The sequence below is a fragment of the Sycon ciliatum genome, chromosome 3, assembly GCF_964019385.1.
Source record: "Sycon ciliatum chromosome 3, ocSycCili1.1, whole genome shotgun sequence".
Taxonomy (NCBI): domain Eukaryota; kingdom Metazoa; phylum Porifera; class Calcarea; order Leucosolenida; family Sycettidae; genus Sycon; species Sycon ciliatum.
The window spans coordinates 7,385,339-7,399,174 of record NC_088645.1 but is presented as its reverse complement, the minus strand read 5'-3'; the positions used below and the strand labels follow the sequence as shown (position 1 = coordinate 7,399,174).

The following is a 13,836-nucleotide window of genomic DNA, read 5'->3' as shown; positions in this document are numbered from 1 at the left end:
GCTCCTGCTCAAACTGCAGTTGCGTTAAGAATGGCACTGTTTGTAACAGTTGTGTTCCACGCACTAAGAACAAGTGCAAAAACAACGGCGTTCGAAGGCAAACGGCAAGTTGTCCTGTGAACATAATGCCCAGTGCTTCTGATCCTGCTTCTGATAGCAGTGGAGAACGAACTGAAGTTGGTCAGTTGGTTGGCCGCCCGCAGCAGACACTGCCGTTCTCATCAATCGATGGCCAGTTACTGCCTGATGAAGGTGACGTCCATCTCCTTGCTTCACAAGACCACTCGCAATCACAGGTCTCTGCTACATCAATGACCGAGGCAAGACCTCAGCTATCCCAATCGCCAAGTCAACGGGGTGCACAACAGTCGACGTTGAGGAGGAATTAGTTCATCCGCTACCGGTACCCAACAGCCTCAGCCACCACAACATTCAACCGCACAGCCCGACTCCTAGTCAAGATATACTGGTTCAGCTACTGGACTAGTCCAGCAGCGTCAATCAAGACAACACTCAACCACACAGTCAGCACCGCCGTCTGCATCTGCGGACTCCATCCCTAAGGGGCAACATCCTACCCTGAGTAATGCAGTGGAGAGTCTCTCGACAGGTGACATTGATAATCTGAAGAACACACTGGGCATTGTGTACGATAAATGCGTCCACTGGAAGGCAAATGTTTTTATGGTACCATTTGGATCGGCCAGAGCAGCATTCGTTGGTGAGCTAGCAAGGCTCGTAGCTGGCTTTGCCACTGGCTCCTCACTAAGGGCCGTGTCCTGGACTGCTGTTGTGGTGGCCAGTCAGCTGCTTCTCCAGCCACATCCCACATCCACATCCCAGCCACATCCCGAGAGCCGTTCAGCAGAAAACGCCACCCATCTAAAAAGACGACTGGGGATGTGGTTAGCTGGTGACTTCGACGACCTTCTAGATGAAGGTAGATGCATCCAGGCACTTCTCAGACCACAAAGCAGTAAAGGACGCAACGCTACGGGCTTGGATGACACCATGTTTAGCCGACTGGTTTTCTCCGGGCGCATTCAAGCGGCCTCCCCCGTATGGTACAGTCAGGCGGAGTGGGTCGGGTCCTGAGGATGGAGGACTGCGTGTCGGAGGACAAGACAGTCCGAGACACGTACTTCTGGAGAAGCACCCTGTTCCCCAATTGGCTGCGAAGGAAATTCTGCCGCCTGACGAGGCAGTTCCAGCGAATCCGATTTTATTTGATCGAATAACGTCACAACTAATAAAAACCACCAGCAGATCACTGAGAGGCTCTGTTGGTCCCTCCGGTATAGACGCTGAGGGGTGGATCCGCATGCTGACATGTTATGGGTCGGCGTCTAACAATTTTTCCTCCGCGCTTGCTGCCTCCGCGCGCGTCCTTTGCACTGAGGATATAGACCCTTTGTGCACCGAGGCTCTTACCGCGGCTCGCCTAGTCCCTTTGGACAAATCCCCAGGGGTGACACCCATAGTGTGTGTCCCATATGGTGCAGTGGTATGTGCAGCGATTTCCAATCGATAGGTTGCGGGTTCGATTCCCGACGATTATGGTCACACACGTCTTTCTTCTCTTTCTCAGACTCTTCCTGACTTTTCTTTCATTCTCCTGGGTGGTTACCAACAGCCAGTGTATGCCGGAGTATGTGGTGTGTGGTGTGTGTGTAGAAAAAGAAAAAAAAAGAAAAAAATGGAAAAATGAAAAATAGGGATTCACTGGCCAGAAAAAGTCACTTCAAACAGCTGTGTGGTGGATACCAGGCTAAAAATAGTGGCGGTCAATTCATCAGCCTTGCAAGCTGTTGAATGGTGTAATCCCAGCACAAGTTGCTATGTCTAACATAGCTGTTCGCTATCATCGCTCCCGCGATGGGCATGTCTGAGGTCTGAGGTGTGTGTGAATGTGTTCCTTTCATGTTTGTTGAGCACAGGGATCGACTTCTCTCCTTACATCTGTATGCCCAATGTTACTGTGCGTGTTGCCGTTGCAGGTAGTAGTTGTAGTTGTTGGTGGTGATGGTTGTGGTGGTGTTGGCAAGCGTATATTCTCATGTTTTGTTCGTCTTCTTCTTCTTGTTGCTGCTGCTGCTGTGGTCGTCGTCGTTGTTGTTGTTGTTTCCATGGTCATTTTCGTTGTCATTGGCGTTGTCGTTGTCGTTGTCGTTGCTATTCAAATCTTTATCATTCTCCCGATAGCCAGCGGCCCAATAACAGAGCATAATTATTATCGCTGTCGTTGTTGCTGCTGCTGCGGGTAGTGGCGGTGGTGATGCCTGGTGCGCGTTCCTGGTCGTGGTCGCGGGGCAGTGGTTGCAGCAAGGCCGTCACAGCTGGGGCGGCTGAGGCCGCCCCACTTTTTCGGCCGGTTTTTTTTTTTGGAGCACATTACAACAAGGAGCGATGATCGCAGCTTAGCGCAAACGTGACAAATCCTTGTCCCCGATCGTGGTTTGTTGCAGAAAAAAGTCTTTCATTGCAGTTACACTGAAATGGCACCAAATTCCTGGAAATGCTTGCAATTGGCTTCTAGTCTATGCATGGTTGGCGGTATCCGACATAGCTGGCTGTACATCAAGTAGCGCATGGCACATAGAAGATGACACAGCAACGACATACATGTAGCTCGATTGCGACGCACGTCCTCGTTGGACTCATCAGGCAATCTTATCTTATCAAAGTTGGGAATTAACAGTATTGCGTAACCGATCCTTTCAATGTTCTTATCTTTACTTTTCCTTTCCCACCTGGACTCCTCCTTGGTTTCCCTTTTCTCTCCTCTAGCTCTTCTCTTTTACCTTCTTTCTATTATTCACTTAACGTGGGGCTTAGAATAAATTCTGGATTCACATTTCAAACTGCTCTCTTCCCACCATAGTGTCCATAAGATCTGATAGAGAGTTCCTACTTTGGAAGGATGGCATCTGGGGGGTGTCGCCATGTTCACACTCGACCTGCTCCGTATCGATATAATTATCCTCTTCTTTTCGCAGAACGATTCGTGGGATCTCTCTATGTTTGATAGGAGGAAAGCTGGAGAGTCGCGAACCCTCCTAAGTTTACTCTCCATTGTTAGTATCCTAATCTCTTACTATGTTCTCCCATAGCCACTTCTAGGCTAAACCTTCGCCATAATTTTATTGGGTCGTCATCAATGTGCGAAGTAAAAATTAATAGAAACTAACAAACAAACAAACAAACATGGTATCAAGAGAAGATAGAGTTAAGAAGCAAGCCCGTCTCCATGTGTTTAACTATAAGTTCCTCTGTCGAGTTATTGATTAGATACTACGCCGCTATCCTCCCATCGTTCTTTTGCCTTTGATTTATCCTGCTTTGCATGCCACAAATTTTCCCAATTCTTACTCCAATCTAGTTTTGGTTTGTTTCTTCTTTTTTTCCTTTCTGCCTCTTCTTTTTGCATTCCTCCCTTTCTTACCAGTGTTCTCATGCCACGTACACCTACACTACTGCGAGTACTATACGCCAAATCATGACATGAATGAAAATTTCATTCATGTCATGATTTGGTGTATATCAGTCGACCCTCTTTGAAATTGTACATTGTAATGCATCAACCCTCTTCGAAGCTGTACATTGTGCAAAAAGCTGGAAGAAGATGGTGTCATCGAAAGATGTGAAACCACTCGATTCGCGAGTGTCACGATACTGAGAACATCGTGTGTGTATTGAATGACGTGTTGCATTAGTAGGAGGGAAGTACAGTCCATTTCAAAACTATAGACGCGTACCTAGGCAAAAACCGTTATGCCAGCATCTATACCACATAAACTCTGTGATCACTTTGTGCATAATTTTTTTCCAAATTGGGCGTCTGTTATCCAATCCTTTAGAAACTATAATGAGAGTAATTGTGGAGCGATCCTGAGCAATATTCCGAAAACTATTCTCAAAAAGTTCCAGCCAAATTTGAAATATTTCAAAAACCTACGCGTCTATAGTTTTGAAATGCACTGTAGAACACAATTCAAGCTCGTACTCAAAACAATTGCATGAACGTTTTACAATGTACTTTTGAGGCAACGAACTGAAATCTACAGTTGTGGCAAGTGAAATCCGACACTTGGCATAAGGGACAGCACCGTGCATCCTGCAGCCTCTGCAGCCCTGCATACGTACAGTACATGTGCTGCATACAACTTTATCTGTCTGATGACAGAATTCGTACTCATCACAGTCAAGGTTCAAAAGGTGCTGGCAAAAATGAATGGGAATTGGATACCAATACTCCTTATGTGTGCCATGTTTGTGAACTGTGTGTATCTAAGCTGTGACCTTTCGACCTGTTTGGGATGCATACGGCTCTATAGTACAAATTAGGTGCAGTGCATTACATCATTGATGTCCATTTGAGGCGCTGTCCCCTATGGCAAGTGTCGGATTTCACTTGCCACAACTGTACTTGTACCAAAACAAACAATTGGCTCACCGTCTGAGTTCTTAACAAACAGCCTAGTACATGTATCGTGCTGGGAACGTTAGTGTTCAGCACACTAACGTGAATGGTGCTGAACACGATAGATGTGTTACAATACTTCCATTCCGTCAATATTATCACAGTAGCACAGCGTCCGTGGTGATGAGATGCAGGCAAATGGATCTCAGCGCTCCCTTCAAGGGTCCATCTTGGCTCTCAGTCACATTATTAGTATTATTATCTGGAAGCACTCAGCCGAAGGCCGGAGATTGGCACCCACCGGGCTAGCATCCAGCAACCAAAGGTGGGGCCATACATCATAGGGATATTAAAATATGATGGTAGGTAAACAACAGAAAGAAACGCACAACACTTTTTAATATCAATCATAGGAAACATGAGAGAGTTTGGAGGGAAACAGGACCGAAAGAACTCCACCACCCACCCCAGAGCATTACAAATCAAGGACGTTACGTGGGATAGCTGCCGAGCAAAGGAGAGCATTCTTTTGCAATTCAGACACAGAACAGTAGCTGGTGATACCGATGGTGTCAAGGTATCCTGGCAACTGCTTGGAAACAGTGCCCAAAGTCCCAACTACCACAGGAACAATCTCAGTCTCAACTTGCCATCTCTCAACTTCCTTTTCAACAACGCATGGATCACCAGGTACAGCAATGCCAATGATCAGGGCCTTCTTGGCAGGTCCTTCAACCAGAACAATATCAGGCCGTCCGTGCTCAATGAAGCGATCGCACCGGATGGTGAAGTCCCACAGAATCTTGATCTTCTGGTCCTGCGGAGAGATGTGGGCGTCTCAAGTACCTCTAGCTTCAGGCACGTAATCCTTGGGTGCAGGATGCTCTTGTACCGTGTCATTGGTCTTGGTATGCTCAAGAATTGGATCACAGATGTACTTGTCTTCACATGGTATCCCATGTACACGACAGAGCGACCAGAGGACCAGAGAGGCCAGCCGACTATGACGCTCCAAGTAGTCCCGTCCAGCGAGCTTTGAACACTCGCATAGGATAGCGCTTTCATAATATTGGGCAGAACTGCCCGTTTGCCATGCAATGTAAAATAAATATACAACAACAACAACAAACAACAACAATATGGGCAACTGACTCGCCTGCCTGCCCACACATTCGACACCGATGGCTTCCACCCTGATGGAAGATTTGGGCCTTGAGCAGTTTAGTTGCCAAGGCCTGGTCTTGTGTCGCGATGATCAGACTCTCTGTGGTCTTCTTGAGACCTGCCTTTGTCAGCCAACTCCAGGTGTTCTCGTTGGTCAGTTGTGCAGTTTGCCTGACAAACTGTCCACCAGGTGTAGAGGTGTTCTACTTGAAGCCGACACTTCACCACCTGTGCGGATCCCCGTGGGGTATCTAGATGAGGCCACAGAATGGGCGCAGCCACCTTCAGGAGTTCCTCGTCTGACTGAGGCACATAGCGCTCCAAATTGCCTTTCTCCATGGTGACAACGTCATGAATGCTTTGCAAACCACGTCCACCCTCCTTGCGACTGACGTGTATACGGGATACATCAGCGCGTGGATGGAGAGCTCCATGCATAGCCATAATAGCAATAAAAACTGCTTTATGGCAGCTTTCTAAAAAACGTTATTGTGTTCTAGTCCTGGGTCCTTCCCCTATAGAAATTTTATAAAATTGCTTCCAAACTGCCTTGGACTCCGTCTAAAAAGTAAAAAATTAACGAAACGTGATTGCCGAAAATTATAATTTCACACAAAACCTCACAATAATCACAACACTTGACAATCAAAATTCTGCTTTCAACACTTCTTTAGTCTGACGCTTGTACTGGCACTGCACCAACATGCATGCATGGGAAAGAGGATCGCGAGGGGAAAAGGTCTTCTCGCTTTTCATCCTGTGTGATTATTCTGAGGTTTTGTGTGAATTTATAATTTTTTCGGCAAGCGCATTTCGTTAATTTCTTACTTTTTAGACGGAGTCCAAGGCAGTTTGAAAGCAATTTTATAAATTTTCTATAGGGGAATGACCCAGGACTAGAACACAATAACTTTTTTTAGAAAGCTGCCATCAAGCAGTTTTTATTTCTATAATTTCTTTTGTTGTTTTTTTATGTTACCAATCGGATGCCCTAAATGATGGCCTGGTACATCATATCAATACCGTATTGTCCGCATTCATGTGCAAGCCGTTTCTTAATAAACTTGCAGAAAGTGGCACTTGCATAATCATGTTCTTCTGCTGGGGAAACATGTGGGTAGTGGTGGTGATACTTTTTTGTACGCACGTCATTCTGTGGATGTTCCTAATGCAGAATTTCATGACTCTGTCATAAAAGTGTCTTGCCTTTCAGATATTTCAGATTTCCCCACCCTCAATCAGATTTACTTGAGAGATGTAACCAGGTGCGCGTCGCAGATGTTTTTGTTGAATCTGTGTTTATAATTGTAGTCATGGGTTATCGTGCATCATATTGCACTGAGATCTTAATCCTGTTGATGTCGATACAACTTTTGGAAGTAGTTCAATGACTTCAAAGTGTTAGTCCACAATTGTCTAAAACAGCACAGCAAAGTAAGAACAATAAACATGTATTAAAATTTAAACAAATACATTTTTGAGTCCGACACCTGGTTCCAACAACTACACTGATCCTGAATATATAAGGGGCAAGGCTATGGTTGGAGGTACTGAGAGATAAACAAGGCACTCCATTATGATAAAATGTTAGACATCTTTTGGTGAGTATGAATGATATCCAGTCGAAGCTCTTTAGGACGGACACCAAGGGATCGATGGTATTTGTTCTGTGACTTTGTCTTGACCCTATTTTATAACCAGTGAATACAATTATTTCTCCAATAGAGATACGAATAGATTTCCTCTACAGCGAAAGATTCTAAGCCACACCGACTCATTGACTCGTCTCGTATGAAACAAATGTACATAACCCTCCCCCCCCCCCCCCCCCTGTGTGCTCCCCAACGCATTCACGCTGCACAACTTTTACTTTCCATTACTTTCACTTTAGCTCATACATGTTCAAGTACACCCTTTAAAGCGGTGAACCCCTTGATAGGCGACAAGCCTCTGGGTCATCCTAATAAAGACATTATTATTATTATAATGAGTCACTGAACCGTTCTTTAGCAACATGACGGCAATGGAAACAGCAACAGACAAAATACGATACATGACTGTACAGCACATTCTTGCAGGTACTACAAACAGATTGCAGATCGTAATTTCTGCTTTGCCGGCACGCAACTATATCCGCCCCCCCTTCCCAATCTGTACTCTCTTGAGTCTTGTACCATCATCCTTCAATGCGACGGACCCCACGATAGGCGGTCAGCCTTTGGGTCATCCTAATAAAGTTATTATTATTATTATTATTATTAAGTTTGGGGCAGTGCAATCTCGGCGCTACTCACAAATCAAACAGCCCAGACTCGAGTAAACAAATCCAATCGTACGAGATCTTCACGAGACGAGACTGCACCCATATAATTGGCTTGTTTCGTATGAAGCAAACAAGTCACTGAACCTCTCCATAATGGAGATTTCCCCTGATATGCGAATTTATTTTGCATGCTCGGTCAATGCGTCCTTGTAACCTTTCCCTCCAGATTGGGAACTGCCAACGATGTTATGCCACTGCAAAATTCAGATTCTACCCTATGATCGGGGCACGGAATGCCGGAAGCAATCATGACCAGTGCCTTACTTGTAACGCGCCAATGTACAATGAACATGAGTATTTCGACAACACAGATAAGCCTCAGCAGCAACATAAGCCTTACCGTCAAGAAATTGAACTCGCGTTCTCCGCACACTGTGGGCAAGGGCAAAGAGATACGAATGGATCTAAATCCGAATAAAATCAGCACACGTTTCCGTAAATGAAAGGGTGAGCATAAGCAAATGAATCGAAGGAAACTGGTCAACTCAGAGATCACCTGTCATTGAGTATTCCGTAAAAGGAGGCCAGTTCCATTAAAGGGAACTGGTCAACCCACCTGTCATTGAGTAATATTCCGTGAAAGGAGGTCTTAGTAGCGCCGAAGCGAAATAAGCCGGGCCAGGAGACGAAATATCCGAAACAGCTCATGCAAGAAGCAGTTCTAAATAAGGAAGTTCCTCGTGCATGCACATCCGAAAGGTCTGCAACAATATTGATTGATTGATTTTTATTTCACGGATCCTCCAGAGACAAATAGATGCCTATCGAAGGGAGTCTCCTCTGCCATGCACACGCACGCGAGCGGTCACCAGGTCTCAGAGATCGCCTAGTTAGGACAGGTGACTGTTGGCAGTGGTTGCTATAGAAATTGAGTACTGCGTACGCGTCATTTGAGCGTTTCAAAATTCACTTGATCTGTTTCTGCTGTTTTGATGCAGAGAGGGAGGAATGGTGGATTCGGGCTGATTCGGATGGAGAAATGCACGAATGCAGACCACATGCGTCAAATGCAGGCGTACACGTGTACAGTCACGTGTTGGCAATGGCCTTTTCATGCATTCCCCTGAAAAAAAATTTGGATTCTATGTGTAGTTTTTTTTTCGTTGAGAGGTCTTGCTTGCCCAAATACTAGAAATAGGGCACAGACTTCGTCTTTTTTAGTTTGGTGATCGCCAGTCTACGTTTGGAGCTTTTCGACAGACTTCGTCCAGTGCCACCAGACCACTGATCATGTCGTCGCGGAAGCATGACGTGCAGGCCAGACGTTCCTCGCGTCGTGCCACTCCTGGGGCCTACCAGTGTGGAAACCCCTTCCACTACCAGTGGGGGAGTACGTCCACAAGGAAGGACAAAAACGCCAGGAAGTCGCTGTTGAATGTCCTCTCCAGCATCAGCGGACGGAACATCAAGTCTATCTGCAGGTAGGGCATGGGGCCGTGAAATTCTAAGGGTCGAATTTGTTGTACTGTATATGAAAACATACCTGATTTTTCATTGAACTCCACGTGCCCATTGTATTTGAATTTCGTTTAAAGTGCGGCATTGGTAAGCCATAATAGTAATTGCTCGTGTTCTGTTTGATAGCTGCCAATGGTGTCCAGCATGGTGACTTGATCGGGAATGATGACAATGTTTGGAAGGCACTGTACAGGTCTATGAAAGCACTGTGATGATGAATGAAATGAAAGCACTGTAGAATTCAGGTCACCGTGTGCTTTTGGGGGGGGGGGGGGGGATGTGTTGACAAGTGATTGCCTTGGGACTATTTCATGTGAAACTACGGTTTGCCCACTGTCTGACCTAAAATTCATTCATTTTGATCCAACTTGTAGGTACTGCCGACATGTTGCTGATGAGAAGCCAGAAGTCACCAGTCACCCGCTCTACAAGGGTCCGTCAGTATTAAACACTCCTGGTGTGGTAAGTCGCAATGATGCTCCTCCTTTTGATGATTCTGTGGATGGTGGGGGTGTGGCCTCTGGTGATGGATCTGCTTGTGGGATTCAGTGTGGCAATGGCGTGGGAAGCAATTGTGGTAAGGAGGTTGGCGTTGCTTGTGCCGGAGGGTCAGTAGGTAGTTTACTCGACACAATTGGTCATGGGTTGGGCAGCAGCTTGGGTGGTGGTCAGGAGTTGGGCAGTGGTAGCACAGGTGGCGAAGACTTAGATAGAGATAGCTTAGGTGGTCTGGAGTTGGGTACGGACAATGTATCTGTTCAGGAAGAGGGTAGGCCCCACCTACTTGGTCAGGATGTGAGTGCCTTGCCTGACATACCGTGTTCTTGTTGTTCTGAACTGCAAGTACAGTTGCTGGCAAAGGAGGCAGAAATAAAAGCCCTCCGTCTTCAGGTGGGTATGTTGGAGAATGTTAGGGATGAGCAGGCCAAACAGCTTGCTGAGGTTACAGAGCAAGTTGAGGGGATGGTGAAGGTGGATGAGTTATTGGCACAACAGGTGGGCCGGGTAAATCTGGTGGAGAAAATAGTGGAAAAAGAGAACATGCTGTTGTTCTCGGATACTGTTACTGCAATACAAGGAGCTAAATCCAGCCGCACCGTTGCAAATTTGCTGGCAATCCCCGAAGGTCGCCTAACCGCAAGGCCATATAATCCCGTGGTCGAGGCTTTTGTAACTGGGATTACAAAGCCGCTTAGTGTTTCAGGCAGTGATGAGGCTGACCGTAAGCGGGCAATGAGGCAGCAGGAGGCCATAGAGTGTATTCATGCTGCCAGAAACTTGAATTATTGTTCAGATTTTCATGTCCTGTTCCAGTCAATTGTGTATGCAGTCACTCAGAGTCGGGTTGCAGTTGACCTCATTGGGCACCTTGGGCCGGGAGGGAGCTACACTCTAGTGAAGGATTGGCTGGCTAATCTTGGGGGCGAGCGCATTTCAGTTCCCCCAGGGTTTGTCACCATTGGCTTCGATAATGAGCAAAGGCAACTCAAGTCATATTTGTCCCGAGGTGCAAACCGCTCTACGTACGAGGTTCTTACGAATGTTGTTTATGCGGTCAATGATGACTCGTCAGTACAGAGCAATGAGCAATTTCATTTCAGGCACTGGGTTTTCCCATCTGTGGCGGAACTACAGAACATTTACGACACACATCCCGAAACAACAGACTCACACTCACCAATGCACGCACACCTTCTTCAGTACATGGACTCGCGCATAAACAATCTACTCATGGAGGCAAAGTACAAAGACCCTGTCGACACATATGGGAGAGAGGAGGAAAGGGCAAAGAAGGTGATTGTGTGCCCTGGCTGTAAAACGGAGTATGAGAAGCGGAAGGTAAAATGTTCAAACACAGAGTGTGCTGTGGAGAACCTTAGGGCAGCTATAGCCAGTGCGACCGGGCAATCTCGGGTGTCGACTGAGGTGATTCGTGTACCCCGACAGGGTACAGTTGGGCACGGGACACAGTACGTTTACAAGAACGTTGCAGATGGTGCTGGTGTTGTTGTGGGGAAAGTTCGTAGTGGAGTACACGGGGCCAGTGAAAACACTCTTCCTCCAGCTGATGTTGGGCTTCTTGAGCCAGTTTTCGTAAATCCCAATTCCCATGAGGCCGTCCGTGTGCTATTGAGAGAGATTGGCAAAGATGCAGGGGTGAACCAGTGTTTGGGTGATGGTAGTGGAACGCGGCATTGGGTCAATGTTGTGTGTGATGGGTTGCCGTATTCCCTGATGCGAACTGTACTGGGTGAGTCAAGGGAGGCAGTGAGGCTGGCTACCTTGAATGCCGCTGGAGTGCTAAACTCTAAAGCCATGGGCAAACAGGAGCTAGTTGGGGCATTGAGAGAGCGAGGGCTGAGTACTGCCGGTAGCCTTACCGTATTGCGCACCAGGCTAGATGACCACTTGCAGCTGGAAACCACAGCTGGAAACATCACCATGCCACACCACTATCCGGATGCAGAATTTGATTGGGTTGTGTGTCAGAGCGGCGGTCTGCACTGGGAGATGAACTTGATACAAGCTGTCATCAAGACATTGTTTCCCTTTGTCTACAAGGAGTTTCTCTTGTGCCAGGGCTACACATCCCCACGTCAACTCGACTGGGCTCACAAAGCGAAAGACCATCACCGGGCATATGATGAGCTGAGCCGCTTTACGGACGGATGTGTCGATGAGCTCCTGCGACCCTACGTACTGCACTGCGGACAGGACGCCCGTCCCACGGCACATGGATTTCTTGCTTGGGCTGAGAAGCTCAAGGGGAACCATGTTTTCACCTGGCTCCTGCATTGTGTTGTGCAGTACTGCTTTCCCGCATTTATGCTCCGGCGTGGCATGCGGCACGACGACATTGACCTGTACCTTGCAGCCCGGCGGACAATGTCGCCACTTCTCCATGCTCGCAACCACACAACGTACCAGCTAATAGAGCTGTATGAAGAGCAGCAGCGGCTTGCGACTCCACCCGACCTGAGGAAACTCCTGGACAGGACACTGTTCCTGAGCCGCTCTGGCAGAACAGACGCGCACCAAGCAGTCGACGCTGTGGTTGAAGAACTAAATGCCAACATGAAGGCCTGGGTGTCTGGTGACAAGGACTCAAATATGTGGCGGCATGTGGCCCGCAACTACAACCAACTGGTGACGTTGAGGTCGAAGGTATTTGGCACCCTGAGGCTCACGGATCCCAAATCCACTGCTAAGGCCCAACCGTCGTACGAGAAGGAGCTGGTTGTTTGGCGACACCGCCTTCGTAGCTTCCTGTGCCCTGGAGAAGAGCTGGCTCTTCACCGCCCGTTAGAGTCCATGTCATCCGATGAGGACATGTTGGACACTGCTGTGGACCTCACCGACAACGGGAAGCGTCGTCGCCGAGAACTTTGCGAGTCCTTTGGTAATGGACAGTGGCCGAAGACTCGTTCATCGAAGTCCGTCCACTTCCTTACCACTGATGAGAAGGAGAAAGTCCACGCAGAGAGCAACCGTTCAGTGGCATCTCTCAAACGTGAGTTTCATCGCCTCGTCCAGCACCTACCTGACCAAGCACTGGCGTCAGAACTCGCAGCACAGCTCCAGGTCTGTTCTACTTCCCAATCTGCTCTGGATGTTGTCAAACAGCTCCGTTCCATGGTTAACTCAATCACTGATGTTCAGCCGGCAGTGGACATGGAAATCGACTCCTAGTTACATACAGTGGAATATACAATGGGCCGGTCTATTTGTAATGGAATGTCAATGCATTTGGTGAGTTCTGTGCCGTTGTATTTGTACAAGTAGGCTCCAACTTCCATTTCCTGGGTGCTGGGGTGTGCAGCACTACTGTCAGACTATGGCATTATTTATGTGCCAAGGGTAAAAAATAGCCATCAAAATTATGTGGTTTTGGTGTGCGCCATTTTTCATTCTCTGCGAAATCTACACTTACAGCTGTTGGAGCTTACCTGTGCATATTGTTTAGTTTGTATGTTATGGATAATGCACTAATGTAAAAAAAGGGTTGTGCTGTACTTCCTCCGATAAGCAAACTTTATTTACTTTTGACACACCCTGAAGTAGAAAAATTTTGCTGAACGGAGGTAGTACCATTTAGGAACATTTTTACTGAGTTGATGTGTACAACCAAGAGTACATAACCCCCCAGAGTGTGCAACGCCTGATCCAGCTCTGCATAGGGTCTTGGTCGAGCGGAATCGGATCTTTGCGTCATAATACCGTACACATCTGAGGGGAACCCGGGGAGTCGCGGGTACTCTTGGATCAAAAACAATGGTGCCCTGCCTCGAGACCGGCCTTGCGCTGGTGTGAAGTGTACGCATGACATCAGAAGATCCGATTCCGCTCGACCAAGACCCTACACAGAGCTGGATCGGCGTTGCACACTCTGGGGGGTTATGTACTCTTGGTACAACTGGCATTTTAAGAACAAAAATGTTGTTATAAAGTACTGGTGGTTTCACAGTTGTAG

General features: G+C 47.3%; 1 protein-coding gene across 1 annotated transcript; it reads left to right on the top strand.

The window, feature by feature from the left end:
- Positions 1-8,799: 8,799 nt before the first annotated feature.
- Positions 8,800-13,485, top strand: LOC135811302 (uncharacterized). Its single transcript, XM_065324520.1, has 2 exons — positions 8,800-9,328; positions 9,740-13,485. Exons 1-2 carry the CDS (start codon positions 9,138-9,140, stop codon positions 13,053-13,055), a joined length of 3,507 nt encoding a protein of 1,168 aa, XP_065180592.1. The 5' UTR covers positions 8,800-9,137; the 3' UTR covers positions 13,056-13,485.
- The last annotated feature ends 351 nt before the right edge of the window (positions 13,486-13,836 follow it).